This window comes from Triturus cristatus, chromosome 1_2 (assembly GCF_964204655.1).
Source record: "Triturus cristatus chromosome 1_2, aTriCri1.1, whole genome shotgun sequence".
In the NCBI taxonomy this organism is placed as follows: Eukaryota; Metazoa; Chordata; class Amphibia; order Caudata; family Salamandridae; genus Triturus; species Triturus cristatus.
The window spans coordinates 216,688,219-216,704,292 of NC_140580.1; the positions used below are offsets into that span (position 1 = coordinate 216,688,219).

Below are 16,074 nucleotides of genomic sequence, written 5' to 3' on the forward strand. Positions count from 1 at the left end.
ACAACCTCCTAACCATCCTCGTAAGCCTAGGAGTACAGCACTTGCTGTTCCCAGAACCAAGAATAGCAACTAAAGGAGTCTAATCAGTAAGTAGTTTGAAACGCTTCCCCCAAACATATGGACAATACTTCAAAATCACCCACAGCCAAGCCAGCAACCCCTTATCAATAACCGAGTACTGGAGTTCAGCACTCCTAAGCACCCTTAATGCAAATTCTACAGTATTTTCCTTATCACCACAACCTTGCGTCAGAATAGCTCCCAATACCACCTTGCTAGGATCAACAGCGACACAGTAAGGCAAGTCTGGATCAAAAGGTTTAAGAGCCTTGCTGCTACTCAAACTGGATTTGACTAGATCAAAGGCAGCACCACATTCTTTAGACCACTCAAACTTGAACCCCTTCTTGCTTAAGTTGCTAATGGGATGGATAATGGTGGTGAAATTCGGAATGAACCACAAGTAGTACTCACATAGACCAAGCAAGGATTTAGCACCAGTATTGTCCATTGGTTTACAAGCATTTACTATTTCCTCGATAAGACCCTTTCTAGGCCTAATTCCTTATTGTGATATCAATTGGCCTAGATAGTCTACTTCTCTACACACAAAAGCGCACTTCTCAGTCTTGAGGACCACCCCATGTTTCTCAAATATTTTGAGAACCTTTCGAAGAATAATGTCATGAGATGGGGTATTTTTGGCAAGAATTATCATGTCATCCTGAAACACCAATACATCTTCAACCCCACTAAAAAGATTCTGCATCACTCTGAAATACAGAGGCAGCAGACGCCAAACCAAACAGCATTCAATGGTGTTGAAGCATCCGAGAGGAGAAACAAAAGCGGTAAGGGGGCGTGAGTCTGGATGCAACGCTATCTGATGATAGGCACTAGCCAATTCAAGTTTGAAGAACACTTGAGCATCTTTGACCCAAGCAAATAAGTCATTGATTTTGTGCGATGGGTGTGACTCAACCCAAATTCCCCTACTGAGTGACCCCAAGTCCACATACACACACAATTGCCCACACCTCTTACGAGCAACAACTAAGGGCGACAACTACAAAGAAGACCCAGTGGGTTCTTTAATCCCTTTGTCACACAGAATCATGAGTTCTTTGTTGAGAACTTCCCTCACACTGAAAGGAACTCCCCTAAGCTTATGCTTAGGAGGAACAGCACCTTCCTTCACTGTAATCTTATGCTTTAAACCGTGAATCTTACCGAGAGTTTTACCAAAGACAGATGGACAACTCTCCTTCATTTTTAACCCCTCCTCCTCGCAAGCAGCTAACAGAACTTGCTCTCTGGTATCAGGTCTTAGTACCATACCAAATAAACCTTGATGGAACCATCCAAGGATGTTGAGACCGTTGACAGCAACATAAATCTTGGCTCTTATCTTCCTCCCTTTGAACATCAGTACATCCGCAAAAAAAAACAACCAGTTCTCACTTATCCCCTTCATGAGAAACAGTAAGGAGGATTCAATTCTCTGTCACCCACATCTCTTCAAACAATATGGAGATTTTTTTTAAGGCAATCTTTAGTAAAATGTCCTGTTCTTTTGCAATAAATGCATGTGACATTTGCCACAGGACATCTACCCCCGAGGGTGTAGGGTATTACTACATCGGAAACACATACTATTGCTGTTGGGACTACTATTGTCAACCTTTTTCGTGATACTTGTGAAACTGCTATTGTGGACAAACTTTTGTTTGGACTTACTTGCCCCCACCACCACATTGACACTCTCACTAGGCTTGTCATCCAATTCTTTCAAAGAGACTTGCGGGATTCTGATGCTCTCAGCTACTTTGATGGTCTTGTCTAAAGACGGGTTTCCCATAGCAAGAAGTTTCTATCTAATTTGTTTATCCTTGCATTGAAAAACAAACTGGTCTCTAATATGCTGACCAAGAATGTTTTCAAATAGACAAACAGACGCTAACCTCCGTAAAACTGTACATATGCATCTACATCTTCTATATCAGCCTGTTTCTTCTTGAAAAACTTGTGTCTTGAAACCATAAGGCTGGGTTTGTTTGTCAAACCTGATTTTAAGTTTACATACATTTCTTGATATTCATTGATATTCTCAGCATCATCATGTGGTAAGTCAGGATAATGTTTGGAAATGGACCTGCCCTCAAAACCTACAGAATGAAGTAGTAAGCACTTCTTCCTTTCCGCACAACACCTTAGAGCCCAAATTGCCCCAGGATAGGTTTCAAAAGCATCAAACCAAACCTCCCACTTGACAGATGGTTCACCAGGACTGTCTAGAAAGGCCGGAGGAGGCGTGACAGCTTGCATCATACACATGGTGAATCAGGGAAAATGACAAACAAATGTTTTCTCTGACACGAACAGCAATCAAACCCACTGTATCACAATAGCAGTCAGACACAAAACTGGTCACTCTGTAGAGGAAATAATGAATTGATGAATAAAATAATTAAGTATGACAAATAGATATAAATGGTGCACGCTAAATAAAACAAATCCACAATATAAATTTAGAACATAGCACACAAAGGAACTATAGATCAAAATATATGTAAATCAACACAAAAAAACAATCTTGTTACAGTCTTCCAACTGTGAGAATCACTGAGATCCACAATATGAAGTTCCTAGCATAAATACCATGAAGTATACATATAATAAAGGATGTGCAAATCATCGTGATGGTCATTAGATCTGCATGCTGAGACAGAAATTAGTTGAGGAAGAACTCAGCACTACTCCGCACAGCCTGAAAGAGAGCAGGCTAGATGATCCGGTTCCCAGGGAGACGTGAGGAAACATCTGTTGCTGGTGCAGAGACACAAGCCACTGTACCAGGATGGAGCGAGGCAGATGTAAAGTCAATGCAGATTGTTGGTGGGCATGGCTGAAGTTACCCTGGAGAGGCTGAAGCCAGAGCGTGTGTCTACCATCAGTCACAGGACCTGAGCGCGAGGCAGCTGCTGATCCTGTTGTCATTGCAACGTGAATTCATGAGTCCACCACATGCACTGGAGCCAACCATGTGACAAGCACTGGGACCGGAGAGGATACACTCTGCCCCAAAACAACAAGAAAATAAACACAAGGAAAAGGCAGTCTCTGCACACCCAACAAAGGTGGAGAACCAGCGCTGGTGGGTGTAGCTGAGGCCATACTGCAGCACTCCAGCAGGGAGGACGGCACAAAAGAGCAAGCTCCGGATCCACACAGGCACCCAAACAATAGGATGAGCAGAAAGGCTGGCAGAAATCCTGAAGATGTCCAGAGACTGGAATTAGAACTGCTCACACCTGAAGAATCACAGCATGAGAGCAGTGCCAGAGATGACGACCTCAAGAAAATCCACACTGAGGGTTCTACCCTGTAGACAATTCATCGCCAAGAATTCTATAGTGAAGAGGCCGGAGCCAAGGTAGGTTCAGAAGTTTATTTGTAAAGGCTACACAGTTGATAGGTCCTTACAGCACTCAGTCCCATAGTCACTGCCCCAGCTAACAGATCCCCACTTGAATCAATACATTCTTAGGAGGCAACTTCTTCTATGACAACATTAGAACTAAAAGCAGAATGCCAAGAACGTAGTTACCAAAGCATTCTGCCAGTACTACAGACTGCTGATTGTTTCTTTTCATTACTATTGCTGTCTCGCCTGTCTGAATGAAAAACTACAGACCCAGAAACTCTAGGACCCCCCCAGGTCATACAGTACCTCAGTTTTAAGGTGCCAGATCAACCTAAACACAGAACAAAAGACAGTCTTTTCTTCCTAGGCACAGTAACTAACTTCTCAGAATTTTAAGACATTGTTCCTTTGTACTGGTGTACTGTATTGTTGATTTTCATTGTGTCCTTGCTTTAGTTTTTTTTGGTGCCTGTGCACATTAGAGTCAACGACTACAAGATTTGTGACCTCATTGTAGTGTTGCTATTTTGCCAAGAGAAATGGTGAACTTTCTTTTTATATTGTGGTGATCACGATCAGTTTGTTATCATGATCAGTCTATGCTTACCAACATTTTTAAATGATTCTCAAGTTTTTGTACCTGTATTGCTACGGTGATGTATTTTCTGTTTCATGATGGAACATTTGATCATTTAGTGATCATGAACAAAGTATAATGTTGAAGACCCAGTGTACTTTGTTGCATTACAGTTTTGTTGTGATTTCTGTACTTTCTGTTTTTTCAATTTGACTCCCATTTGTTCTGTAAATATGTTTATATGCTTAGAGGTGTGATTAAAGTTTAATATTTTGACATCTCTGGCTGAACAGCACATCTATATTGCATCTCTGATTATTTTCATCTCTGGCAGAACAGTACACCTGTATTGCATCTCTGATTATTGTGTGCACTATACCTCAACACTTCCTGCACCACACCCCTTTTGTCCGGCCATAACTGCTTGCCTATGTTTACCCTTAAAGTTACAGAGGTTCAGCTGACCAACTTTCAGTCGCAGATCTACTTCTTTGAAGTCCAAGTTAGGGGTGAAAGACAAGCACTCTTACCGCTGATTGATACTTTATTGGTGTTGGAAAGTCATCCTGTGCCCTGGGCACCCCCCAACTTGAACCCAGCCACATGCTAGGATTAAGGAAGGAGTGAGCAGATGCTAGGGGTAGCCACAATGGAAATTAGACAGCTCTTCTCTCCCTGCTGGAAAATCAGCCATTATGAATTTGGAAGAATTGGTGCACACTGGGACAAAATAGTGCCACACTCTGCAGGAAGTGGTCCGACCTTTGGGTGTTACCATGCAGCCCACTGGACAGGAGTGACCTCCTGCTTCACCCAGAGAAATTGGAATAAGTATCTGAGAAGGGCAGAACCTCTCAGATCTGCTGCTTGAAACTAAAGAAAGCAAGACAGGCCATGCTGGAAGTTTGATGTGCATTTCCTAATGCCTGCTTTGTGAACATTGCACCTTCTGCATCATCTGGAACTACAGCGCTGTGGACTACCTTTCTGTAAAAGGATTAAAGAGTGGTCTCCTTGCAAGCTACAGGTTAACAGGGCTCCCCTGGAACATCACCCCCAAGAATCCTCAACCTGGAGAACTACCAGTGAATTTGTAAGGGTTTTGTCCAAGTGGATTGTGAGAATTGAAGTCCTCAACTTTCAAGGACCATCGTGGAGCTTCCAAACCCTTGTAGTGAGTTTGAGACACTTTGAGACCTTTTGAGGAACTTCAGGAAGAAGGTCAAGAAGTTTGGAAAACTTTGGAGCAACTTTGGAAAAAAGCTCCATAAGTGGACAGACTCAACCTGTCAGCCAAGCCGCCTGCCTTCAACTGCGAGTCGGCCTGCTGTCTGGGTGTGTCCCGCTGAAAAACTCCGTAGGTCCTACTTCCAGAGTTTGACCGGGAGTAGGCAAAATCTGAGGCCGGTGGACCCTTGCTGAATCCGGCCTGGTGAAGAGCATCGAGGGACTCCGCGAGAAAAAGCTCTGTAAAAGTTTCTAAGTCTGAACGAAGAAAAGGTGACCGGGAGCAACCTCAGAAGCCAAGCCGTCTCCCTTCAACCGTGTGTCAGCCTGGATCCTTGGTTTCTCCCACTGGAACGTTCAGGAGGTCAGACTTCCATAAGTGTGGCCGGGAGCTTGTCGCAAGGCAATCCGGCGAACCCTCAGCAAATCCAGACTGGCTGAGAGCTTCGAGGGACCCCGGAAAGAAAAGCTCCAGAAAGTCAGAAGGTGAAAACTTTGACCGAGACCTACCGCGAGGAGCAGCCGCACAGGGCTCCATTGCGGTCAGCCTGAAACTTTGACCCGGTCTATCTCAACCAGATGTCCCGATAAGGCGCTATAGGTTTCTATGTGCGATATAGTGCTAAATCTTTAAAAATTCATATCTCCCTTTCCCTACATTGGATTTTAGTCATTTTAGTGACATTTTAAAGATACAAATATTCCCTATGTTTATAAATTGGTGTTGGATTTTATTGTGCATTGTGTCTTAATTATTTACTGAAATTGTGTTTTTAAATGCTTCACATACCTGTCTTTGAAGTTAAGCCTGCCTGCTCGCAGCCAAGCTACCAAGGGTTGAGCATAGGAATAAGTAGGAAGGAACATCATTAGTTATTCAGCAGAAAGAGTACAGGAAAGAATCCTCACATCATTAGTTAATATATCATATGGAAACATGCTTCTTGTATCACCTGCTCACCTAAAAGCTTCAGTAGACCAGATCATTGAAAGGCCTGAGGCAGAAGACATACTTCACAAAGGCTATCCCCTCATATGTTCTGTCTAAAGCATTCTCTAAAGATGTATGATACTGCTAGCTTCTTTACCAAGCAGGGCAGACCGGCAGTGCACCTGAACACCATTGAGCCTTTAGTCAAGAGCGATAAATAGAAACCTTATTGCCAAGCCTAGAGAACAAATGATATATAACTCTACAATTGAATTTGAAAAAAACTTTGACATGTAACGTCACCATATTTCTCATTTTAATCTTTGAGGTTGAGAACTGCAAAAAGATAGCAAATATGTTAGATACAATTCCTAATGATATATTTATTCATGTATTCCTGTTTTATAGACTCTATAAAACCTTCAAAGATTCCAAATACGTGTACATGCTATTGGAGGTGTGCCTTGGTGGAGAACTCTGGAGCATACTCCGGGACACGTGAGATATTTTTGTTCCATTGTTAATTTTTTGTTTTCACCAGAATGAGTTATAAATAAATAGATTAATAAGGTATTGATTTAACATACAAATGTCATACATATTTCTGGTTTGGAAACAGATTTATATTGAACACAGACTCATCATTGCCCTTGGCAAACTAAGTCCAAATGCCTTATTCTTGAGAAACAAAAATTTTAGCGACAAAGTAAAACATTTTTAACTTCCTTCACACACTGGCTCCACAATCTCCCACATTTCATAGTTTCACTTAAAGAGGTCTACCCTTACCTTAATCTTGCTTTTTAATATCTCTTTATTGACATTTTCAAGCATGAAAAAGAAAAACAATTAGCAGTATGATTACAGTAGTTTCGGGGGATCCTGGTATCAAAGTATCTGTGAATAATGGTCCTGTGCAACATTGGAGGGGGGGGATAAAGGCACAAAAGAGACAAAGTCTGGGGGCTCCTTACTAAAAAACTGAACAAGGATCATCCTGCTATGACACAGCACACACACCCATAGATACTTCTCACTATATTATCGGCATCCATCGCAAGTACCACCCAAAGACAGGTGTGGCACACCTAAGGCGGTTTCACAGACTGATCATCGGTTATGTGGAGTGGAAGGAAGGGAGGAGTCCATCCCTGACCTGTCAAAGCCCCAGCTGCAGTCTCCGTCCTGTCTCCCTGTTCCCCTCCCACTTGTCCCACCATCTCATTCCACCTCTCAAGATCCTCTTCCGCATTTTCATCCTTGTGGACTCCCCGTGATCGTACTGCCTCTGCTACCGTCCTTTCCAATACGTCCATTTGCCACCTGTCATGAGTCGGGTGTGCTGCCTATGCTCAGTTAATGGCGATGCGGCACCTGGCCGGCAGCAGACAAAGAAGGACAAACCTATAACTCCTCTTTCCTCTTTTCTTATGGAGTTGGAGAAAACCCAGACAGCAGTGCCGGATTGACTGGACCCCATGTATCCCTGTTATTTGAGTCATCCAGCAGTTGACTTGCTCTCAGTATTGTTATAGTGCCCTACATCTTCATGTGACTTGTACAAAACCAGCCAGGGACACGCCGAACCACAGACAGTTGGCTGCATGCATTGGGTAAATACTGCTAAGCCTCTTAGGGGCTAAATATGCCCTGTGGAGATAGTAGAATCATGTTAATTTGAATCGAGCATTGCTAGCAGTCTTCTACACTTGTGCTGTGGCCCTCTGCCACTCCCCGCCTGTAAGTGCCTGTCTCCCTTCAGAGCCGCCAATATACGGGATATAAGGGCCCTGTGCGAAACTGGCTCCAATAGAACCTTCAACACCTGGGATTCCTCCGGCTCATCAGGGAAACCTGTCCATATTTTGTGTGCCATGTGTGATAGAGTGGCGTCCTGCAGGTACTTCCTCTGTCCCACCCCAAAATATTAATTAGCCTTAGCAAACGTTATAAAAGCATCATTGAGATACAGGTCCCCCACATTCTGACACTGCCCCTCTACCATGGAGCTGCATTCATAGAGTTTTTCTAGCACAAGAAGGGCATGAGCCACCAAAGTGGGAGCAATCTAGCACATGGCACATGCTTCAGCACATGGGTCACCACCGTTTCCCAGGCTTGCCCAACTTGAGTCACTATGGCAGGGATACCCGCCGAGGTCATACGTCCCCCCATTAGTATCTTTGGGAGGTCAGGCAGAGTCACCGACCCAGCCTGCAGCTCCTGCTCCCAATTGGGTTCATCCTCACACCATAGTGCCACATAACGTAACACTCATGCCAGATAGTATAACTCGAGAGCTGTGAGACCGAGCCATCCACCCTCTAAGTCCACTTTGAGTGTGTCTAATTTTAATCTACTGCATTTACCCGCCCAGATCATTGATACCAGAAGTCCCTCAAGTTGTTGAAACAAACTGCTGGGCAGAGTGCAAAAGAAATTCTGCATGACATACAAGCATCTCAGCAGCAGCACCATTTTACTAAGGGCTACTCGTCCCATGACCGACAGCAGTAGGATCTTCCAAAACGCCACAGAATGAGTAAGATCTTGTACAATGTGGCCCATGTTTAGATCAAATTGTAAGTGTTTGTCATGTGTCACTTGAATCCTGAGGTATAGGAAGTATTCTGTCTCCCACAATAGACCCACCTCAGGGAGATCTGCTGCCAGGCATGTGGCTAGCTCTGCCAAATGAAAGAGCACAGTCTTATGTCAGTTGACTGAGAGACCTGACACTTTCCCAAACTTGGACATAAGATTTAACAATTGCGGGGCAGATCGAACTGGGTCAGTCACACATATCAGAGTATCTTCTGCATACATTGACACTACGCAGGTTGTGGCACCTACATGTATTCACCAATCGCCTATCTGGTCCCTAAGATAGAGCGTCAGGAGCTCCATGGTGAGGGCAAATCGAAGAGGGGACGGGGGTCCCTCTGTGTAGCGCCTCTCCTGATGTTGAAGGCTTCTGAGGACCTCTCGGCCTGTGCTCACCCGTGCTTGTGCACCGTGATTAACAGATATGTCCAAGCCAAATACGGTCGGCCAAAGCCCATTCTTTTGAGCACTTCCCACAGATATGCTTTTTCTATGTCTAAAGCTACTAGCACGGCCTCTACTCTCATAGATCTGGTGGCATGTAGGACATGAGAGAGCATCTGAAGATTCATGTGGGTGCCCCAGTATGAAATCACATTGATCAGTGTGAATCAACTGAGAGATCACTTGAGCCAACCGTGCCGCCAGAGCTTTTGCCAGCAGATTGACATCTACATCTAGTCTACATAATGGGTGGTATGAGCAAGGGTCATCTGGGTCTCTGCCGGGTTTAGGCAGCATGAATATGAGTGCCTCTGGCATATGGGCAGGCAGGAAACCAATTGCTTTGGCTTACTGAAAGATAGCCAACAGTTTAGGGAAGAGTTCTGCAGCATAAACCCGATAGAACTTCACTGGGAGTCCATCTGGGCAGAGAATTTTCCTCTTGCCATACCTCTGAGTGCCAACTGTAGTTCCTCTAGTTGGAGTTCTCCCTCTAGCTGTTCTATGTTCTCCATTGTCAGTTGAGGGAGCTCAATCTGATCTTGAAATGTTGTCATATGGCACATTTCTTCATCCAGAGGTGCATTGTAGACCCTAGCTAGATGGTCAGTCACAGCCAGGTTGATTGCAGCTTGGCTCATAACTTCCTGCCCATCCACCCTCATCAGAGAGAGGATCTTGGGGGTCTCTCCCTCTCTAAAAGCCAGACCAACATGCATCCAACCAATCTTCTTCCCTGTCCAATCTCTGACAGTAGTCCCATCGCACATGTCGATCCAGCTTGTCCCAGATCTCAGCGATCGTCTGTGGGCCTTCGTAAGTGCTATATGCCCTTCCTCCCCACCCCTTACTTTTAGTTGAGGCTGAGTCAAGTAAGCTTCACTCTCCTCCAATTCCCTTTTGAGCTGTTTCCGAGTGCCATATACCTTCGTGAGACATATCCAGCGTATCGCTGCTTTGCAGGTGGTCCACTCGACCCCTCTTGTCTCTTTGGAGTTCGAGTCTCCTCGAAAAAGCCCAGCAATGCCACCTGCAAGCCTGCTGTGAACTCTGAATCTCCCAGCGACTCTGGTTGGAGTCTCCATAGAGGGATATGTGGCTTCTGCTTGTCCAAAAGGAGGGGGGCATGGTCCGAAAGGGTCAGGCTTGATAGTTCAGCCCTTGGATATTCAGCACCCCTTCTGTTGTCATGAGGAACCAATCAAATCTACTATGTCTTTGCTATATGGGGGAATAGTAGGAAAATGGCACTTTCAGCTAATGTAATTCTCACCATATGTCTTTACACTGTTTTCTGTGCATAATCTCAACTAGACAGTCAGTGCGCTCAGTCCGCCGAGGAGTCCAGGCAGCAGTGGAGCTGCGAACCGTGAGTACTTTGAAATCGCTGCCGGGGCCATCTCCTTAACGCAGGAGCCGCGGGGGCATTTCTGTAACGCAGCAGGAGCCGCAAGTATTTCCAGATCGAGAGCCAGGGGGAAAGAGGCACGCACCTGTTGCAGCAGTGAAGCGAAAGATTGACCCGAGAGCAGAGCAAGGAGCCGTGCGAAGAGGCGAGCGGAGCCGGAGGTGAGCGACCAGCTGACGGGCTCGCACGCCTCACCTGAGGGCCTCTCTCGCTGGCTCCGGTCTCAGTGCCCAGCAGGGGAGAACTGAAAACGAAGTGCGGCAGGCAGGAGCCGCGGAAGGCTGCGGGGAGCGATGTGCTGTGGAGAACCTGCCTAGAAAAGCCTGCCCATCGCTGCAGGAGCTGCCTGTCTTTTCATCGTGGCTGGCACCCAGTGCCCCAGCGCCCCAGCACTTCCAGGTGCATCGTGAGGGAGCCGCTCTTCATGCTTCACATGCTGCGGTGAGCGGTGGAGCTGTGGAGCTGCAGGATTGCAGGACTGCTGCTGCGGCATCCTCCTGCATGCGGCCTCCTTTGCTTCGAGGTGCTTCAGGGTGATTGTTGACTCCTTCTGATTTTTGCTGACCCTTGTGGCTCCTTCCCTCATAAAAGGGGGCCTAGGGCCGTCCTAAGACAAAGAAAGCTGTTGTTTTTTTCCTTTTCTGACTGCTAATCTAAGGGATTCTCACCACAATTGCCCATACCTGTGTCTGCCTGTGTTTGCCAGCAGGGACCTTACTTTACCTTTCGAGGTACCCGTGGACGCTCAAGCCGTTAGAGATCGAAGGAGACTGGACTGGGCTGGGCCATCCTAATGACATTTTATTGACATTTCATATAGTGCAACCTGTTTAAACTCTCCCTGGGTTGCCTTGCCTGAGTATCTGATTGTTTTTTTTGTCATTGTCATATTATAGCCCGGGGATATGAGTAAAGGCAAGCGTAAGGGTGGAGGAGGGCTCGGGGCAGTGGGTACATTGGACGCGTTTCTGACACGGGCCGAGTCAGTATTCATTCATGAGATTCAGCTGACAGAAAGGAGACTTTCCTTAGAGCCTCAGAGACTCACCATCGGTACTGTACCTACTGTATCATCCCCTATACCTGAACAAAATGTAGTATTTGATTGCTCCCCCCAACTGAGCCATACCTCCCGGGTGCTTCAGCAAAATAGGTCTTCGCAGGTAGTTAGTCGAGACAGCTCTTCACCCACACTCTCGGTATCCACTACCAAAGTATTAACTTGTCAGCAAAGGGGCATATTGGCTTCTGGTAAAGCACCTGTTCAAAAAAAAAGGAAAGCGCGTGGCCCGCCAAAAACAACGCATCAGTCATCCAAAATGGTGAAACGGAAGCCTGTAACTCTTGGTTGTGAGGGAGGCCCAAAGGAAGCACTGATTTCTAATACCGTGGCTACTGGAAATATTAGCAATACGTGTAGTAACGACGAGGCGGACCTCGTAAGCAGACTCGGGGAGAAGCTTACTGCCCTTTTGGATCTGTTACTGCTGAAAATGTCAGAAATAGACAAGCGATTGTCTGTAATTGAGCAGCACTTACTTAGTACTTCACAAACTTCTAGTGGGCCAGGGCAAGTAGGTATGGTTGAAGTCAGACAGGAGAGTAATACTGACATTATACAACCTACTAGTGTAGCTACGTTAACTTCCCATGTTGAGGAAAGGGCTCTCATGGGAAACTCTATGGCAATCCCCCCACCAAATGTTAATGTTAATTTAATTAATAAAGCTGGCCTGGTAGGTCCCTGGGCCCAACAACAATCTCAGGGGGGGTTGCGAGTCCTAGTATGTCCCTGCATCTTCCACCCGAAGCAACTCCATACACAACTGTATTAGCAAATGTACCAATGCTTTCCTCATGTGCCTATGAACATTGGTCGTCGCTAAAGAATAAGGCCCTACATCTGTTGAACAAAAGAACAGGGATCGGGAATGCTTTATTTAGTGAATTTAAATGGTACGGAGAATTCCTTGGGTTGGGAAATCCGCAAAGGCCCTTATGGGAGACTGTGTGGTCCTAAGTTTTAGGTCCCCGCGCCTGGTCCATACAATTCTTGACAGGGCAGGGACAGTGTACTAAACCAAGGACAACATTAATATACTTCCCCTGGGTTTCTTTTACCAGTCCTGTGACGATCTTGTAAGAGGTAGGGGAGTATTGAGGGATTTAGATTCTGAACCAGGCCCATATAACTATGCGGTTCCTATATATAATAGGTTTGAAGTCTTTTCCACTCTGGAGGAAATAGATTGACTTGGATATACACCAAGTATCATTAGTCCAGACACATACCTATTTAAGGAGCGGTGTGTGGTTGATCGTATAACTAATACTCATAATAATGGAGCACCCATATTAACAGCATCATCGGGCAACAGAAGTGATAGAATTATGAGTGAGGTGGGCGAAGAAGGGGACTGTAGATCTACACAAATAAGTATCCCATTAGGTGAAGGGGTTCCAGGCAACATCTCTGTAGATTACACCTGCCCCCCGTGTGCAAAGTAAATAAGCCCTGCTCCCCCCAGACCTAAAATTAGTCTCCTGGAATGTAGCAGGGTTATGCTCTAAGATATCCTCAGCGGACTGGTCTATTTTTATTGAAGGCCATGATATAATGACCTTCCAGGAAACCTGGGCTATGGACCATGTTTATCGTCAGGGATTCTTAAATTTTTTCAAAACTAGCACATGGGGGGGGGGGGCAGAGTGGAAGTCCCATGGGGGGCCTCACAACATGGGTGAGGCAATCTGACCTCTATAGGTTGGAGGAATTGTATATTGATAGTAGGGACATCTTAATAATTAAACTACAGATGGCAGAAGTCCCTCATTTATTGCTTATTAATGTTTATGCTGGGGGTATGTCAGGTGGGAAAGCCTCTCCCACTGTAGCTCTCCTAGATATGTTTTTACATGATTATAGAGGTGTAAGCAACATGATAATTGCAGGAGATTTTAATTGTTCTTTTGAGCCCCTTGATGACAATTATGTCAACCTCAGTTTTGAGGAGGATGTCCAGTGGGGTATACCCCATTTGGATCTTCCTCCCATTAAAAAATGGACAGGGGCAGCATTGCAGTTGAAAGTGTTCTGCTCGGAACAGGGAGTTAGGGCTGTTAATGGGAGGTCCATCTCTGATAGGCAGGGCTCGCAAACCTTTAACAATGGGTTGCGAAGTAGTCGCATTGATTTTATTTTCCTTAATAAGGAACTTTGGCCCTCCCTAGTAGATATGGTAGTTTGGGAGCGGACCGAGAGCGACCATAACCCCCTAGTTCTTTCCATGCAGCTCAAAGGCATTACTATTCCTGTTAGTCAGGTGCCTGGAACTGCATATGTAGAAGCATATTTAACTAATGATACAAGGAGAGTTAAATGGATTAATGTTATTAAAAAAGAAGAGCATTTACAGCAGATGAGTGAGTTAGTGGTGAGTGCAACAGCTACTCTTCAAAATTGTGCAACTCAAGAGGAGGTGAACTTAAAGGTTTCTCAGGTCCACAGTGATTTGTTTAATAAGCTTAAAGGCTTTTTTACTACTATGGCCAAAAAACCCCAGACTCATTCGGGCCTGAAGGCTGCCGCTTGGTATGGTCAATCATGTAGAAAAGCCTATAGTATTCTAGCTAGGGCAATAAGATCTAAGAACCGGGGGGGATATAATAAAGGCAAGAGTGGGGTACAAGTTGACCCAACAGAAATCTAAAAAGGAATGGGATGAACAATACTGGGCAGAGCTGCTCAAGGCTTGTACAGGGAGAAGCATGGTCACTTTTTGGCATCTCGTGAAATGGTGGTAGGGGTGAATCGAGCCGTGTGCCAGAGAACCATGTAGCTCCTGAGCAGTGGGTTTCTCATTAAAAGGCCCAGTTAGCAACTATGAACCCCACACAGGAAGATTTTGAATTGCCATGTGTTAAACCTATTCTGTATTTTACAACGAAAGAGGTGGAAACATCATTAAAATCAGTCTCTAGAGGCAGGGCACCTGGGTTGGATTGCATCCCGGCGGATCTGTTCCTCCATGATATCATTAATTGGACACCCTACATTCAGCTCCTTGTGAATGCTATTGCCAGTGGTGCATCTATGCCCGATACATGGTCAGGAGCAGTAATTCTCCCAATTTTTAAGAAAGGAGACCGCTCCAATCGAGGTAATTATAGGCCTATAAGTCTCATTGACTGCATACAGAAAGTTTCAGCTAGGATGGTACTAAGCCGAATCCAGGCCTGGATGGACGAATTTGATATTTTGTCACCACTTCAGGCAGGCTTCCGTTCCTGTACTAGTACTATTGACCAGGTTTTTAGGTTTATCTTAGTTTATTGGCGTGTGGTAATTTTAGGCGGGGGCACTATTTATGCTGCTTTTGTCGACCTTAAGTCGGCCTTTGACCTCGTCCCTCACGCCAAAATGTAGAGAACCTTTTTGGAACTAGGTATGCCACTTGAAATATTGGCTTTTTTGGTTACCCTACATGATGCTATTTATGCGCAGGTACGTTGGGATATGCAGGGGAGTGTCACACAAAGGTTCCCTATAAAAAAGGGGGTTCGCCAGGGGTGTGTTCTGGCACCAACCCTCTTTTCATTGTATATCAACAAGGTAGTCCAGTATTTCCAGAATTATCCCACTGATGCTCCAACCTTAGCAGGTTTGAAGATCCCGTTGCTTATGTTCGCAGACGATACTTTGATACTCTCCAAGATACAGAAGGGTTTACAGTCTGCCCTGGAGAGATTTGAGGAGCTCTGTCAGGATCACGATCTCCTAGTGAATGTAGAGAAAACGAAATATATGGTTCTACATAAACACAAGGTTATTAATGGTAGAGTTGAAATGAAGGAAGGTATCCTGGAACAGACTCAGAACTTTACTTACCTGGGGGTAACTATTGCTAGTAAACTTAGTTGGAAGCCTCAGATTAGATTATTGACTCTTAGGCATGCTCAACTGTCAGGTGCCCTGCTGAAGGATGGGGCCGAATTGTGGGGCTTCGACAATCTAGCCCCCTTAGTATCAGCCAAAAGAATTTTTTTAGGGCATTGACTGGCCTTCCCCAGTCAACTCCCTTTTTGTCCCTATTTTTAGATCTTGGCTGTTATTCTATTGAAGATATGGCACAATTTAGACCGGTGGCGTACTGGAGAAGGCTCTGGGTTACCCCAGAGCTGTCTAGGTACGCACAAGCACTCTTGGAAGTTAGGGAGGCTGACTGCACGCATAAAATTTTATGTCTGAGACGGGTAAAAATCACTCTCTGTGAGATGGGGAGGAGTAGATTGTGGGTAAATCCCATCGAAAACCCCTTTCCTGCAAAGAATGAATATAAGGCAGCATATTGGAATATGATTAAACGAAGCGTTTTTCTGCCTTAACAAGACCATCATTATCCAGGGACTATTTTGAACATAAGCATGAGGTGGAATATGAAAATTATTGGAACCTTATC

General features: G+C 45.2%; 1 protein-coding gene across 2 annotated transcripts in view; it reads left to right on the forward strand.

Annotated features, from left to right (window-relative positions):
* Positions 1 to 16,074, forward strand: part of LOC146867068 (cGMP-dependent protein kinase 2-like) — a 1,824,148-nt gene that overhangs the window by 1,185,370 nt on the left and 622,704 nt on the right. For both annotated transcript variants that reach the window (XM_085603485.1, XM_085603486.1), the window contains exon 13: positions 6,568 to 6,657. In XM_085603485.1, coding sequence (XP_085459611.1) covers positions 6,568 to 6,657 — 90 coding nt within the window. The remainder of the gene's footprint in view (positions 1 to 6,567; positions 6,658 to 16,074) is intronic.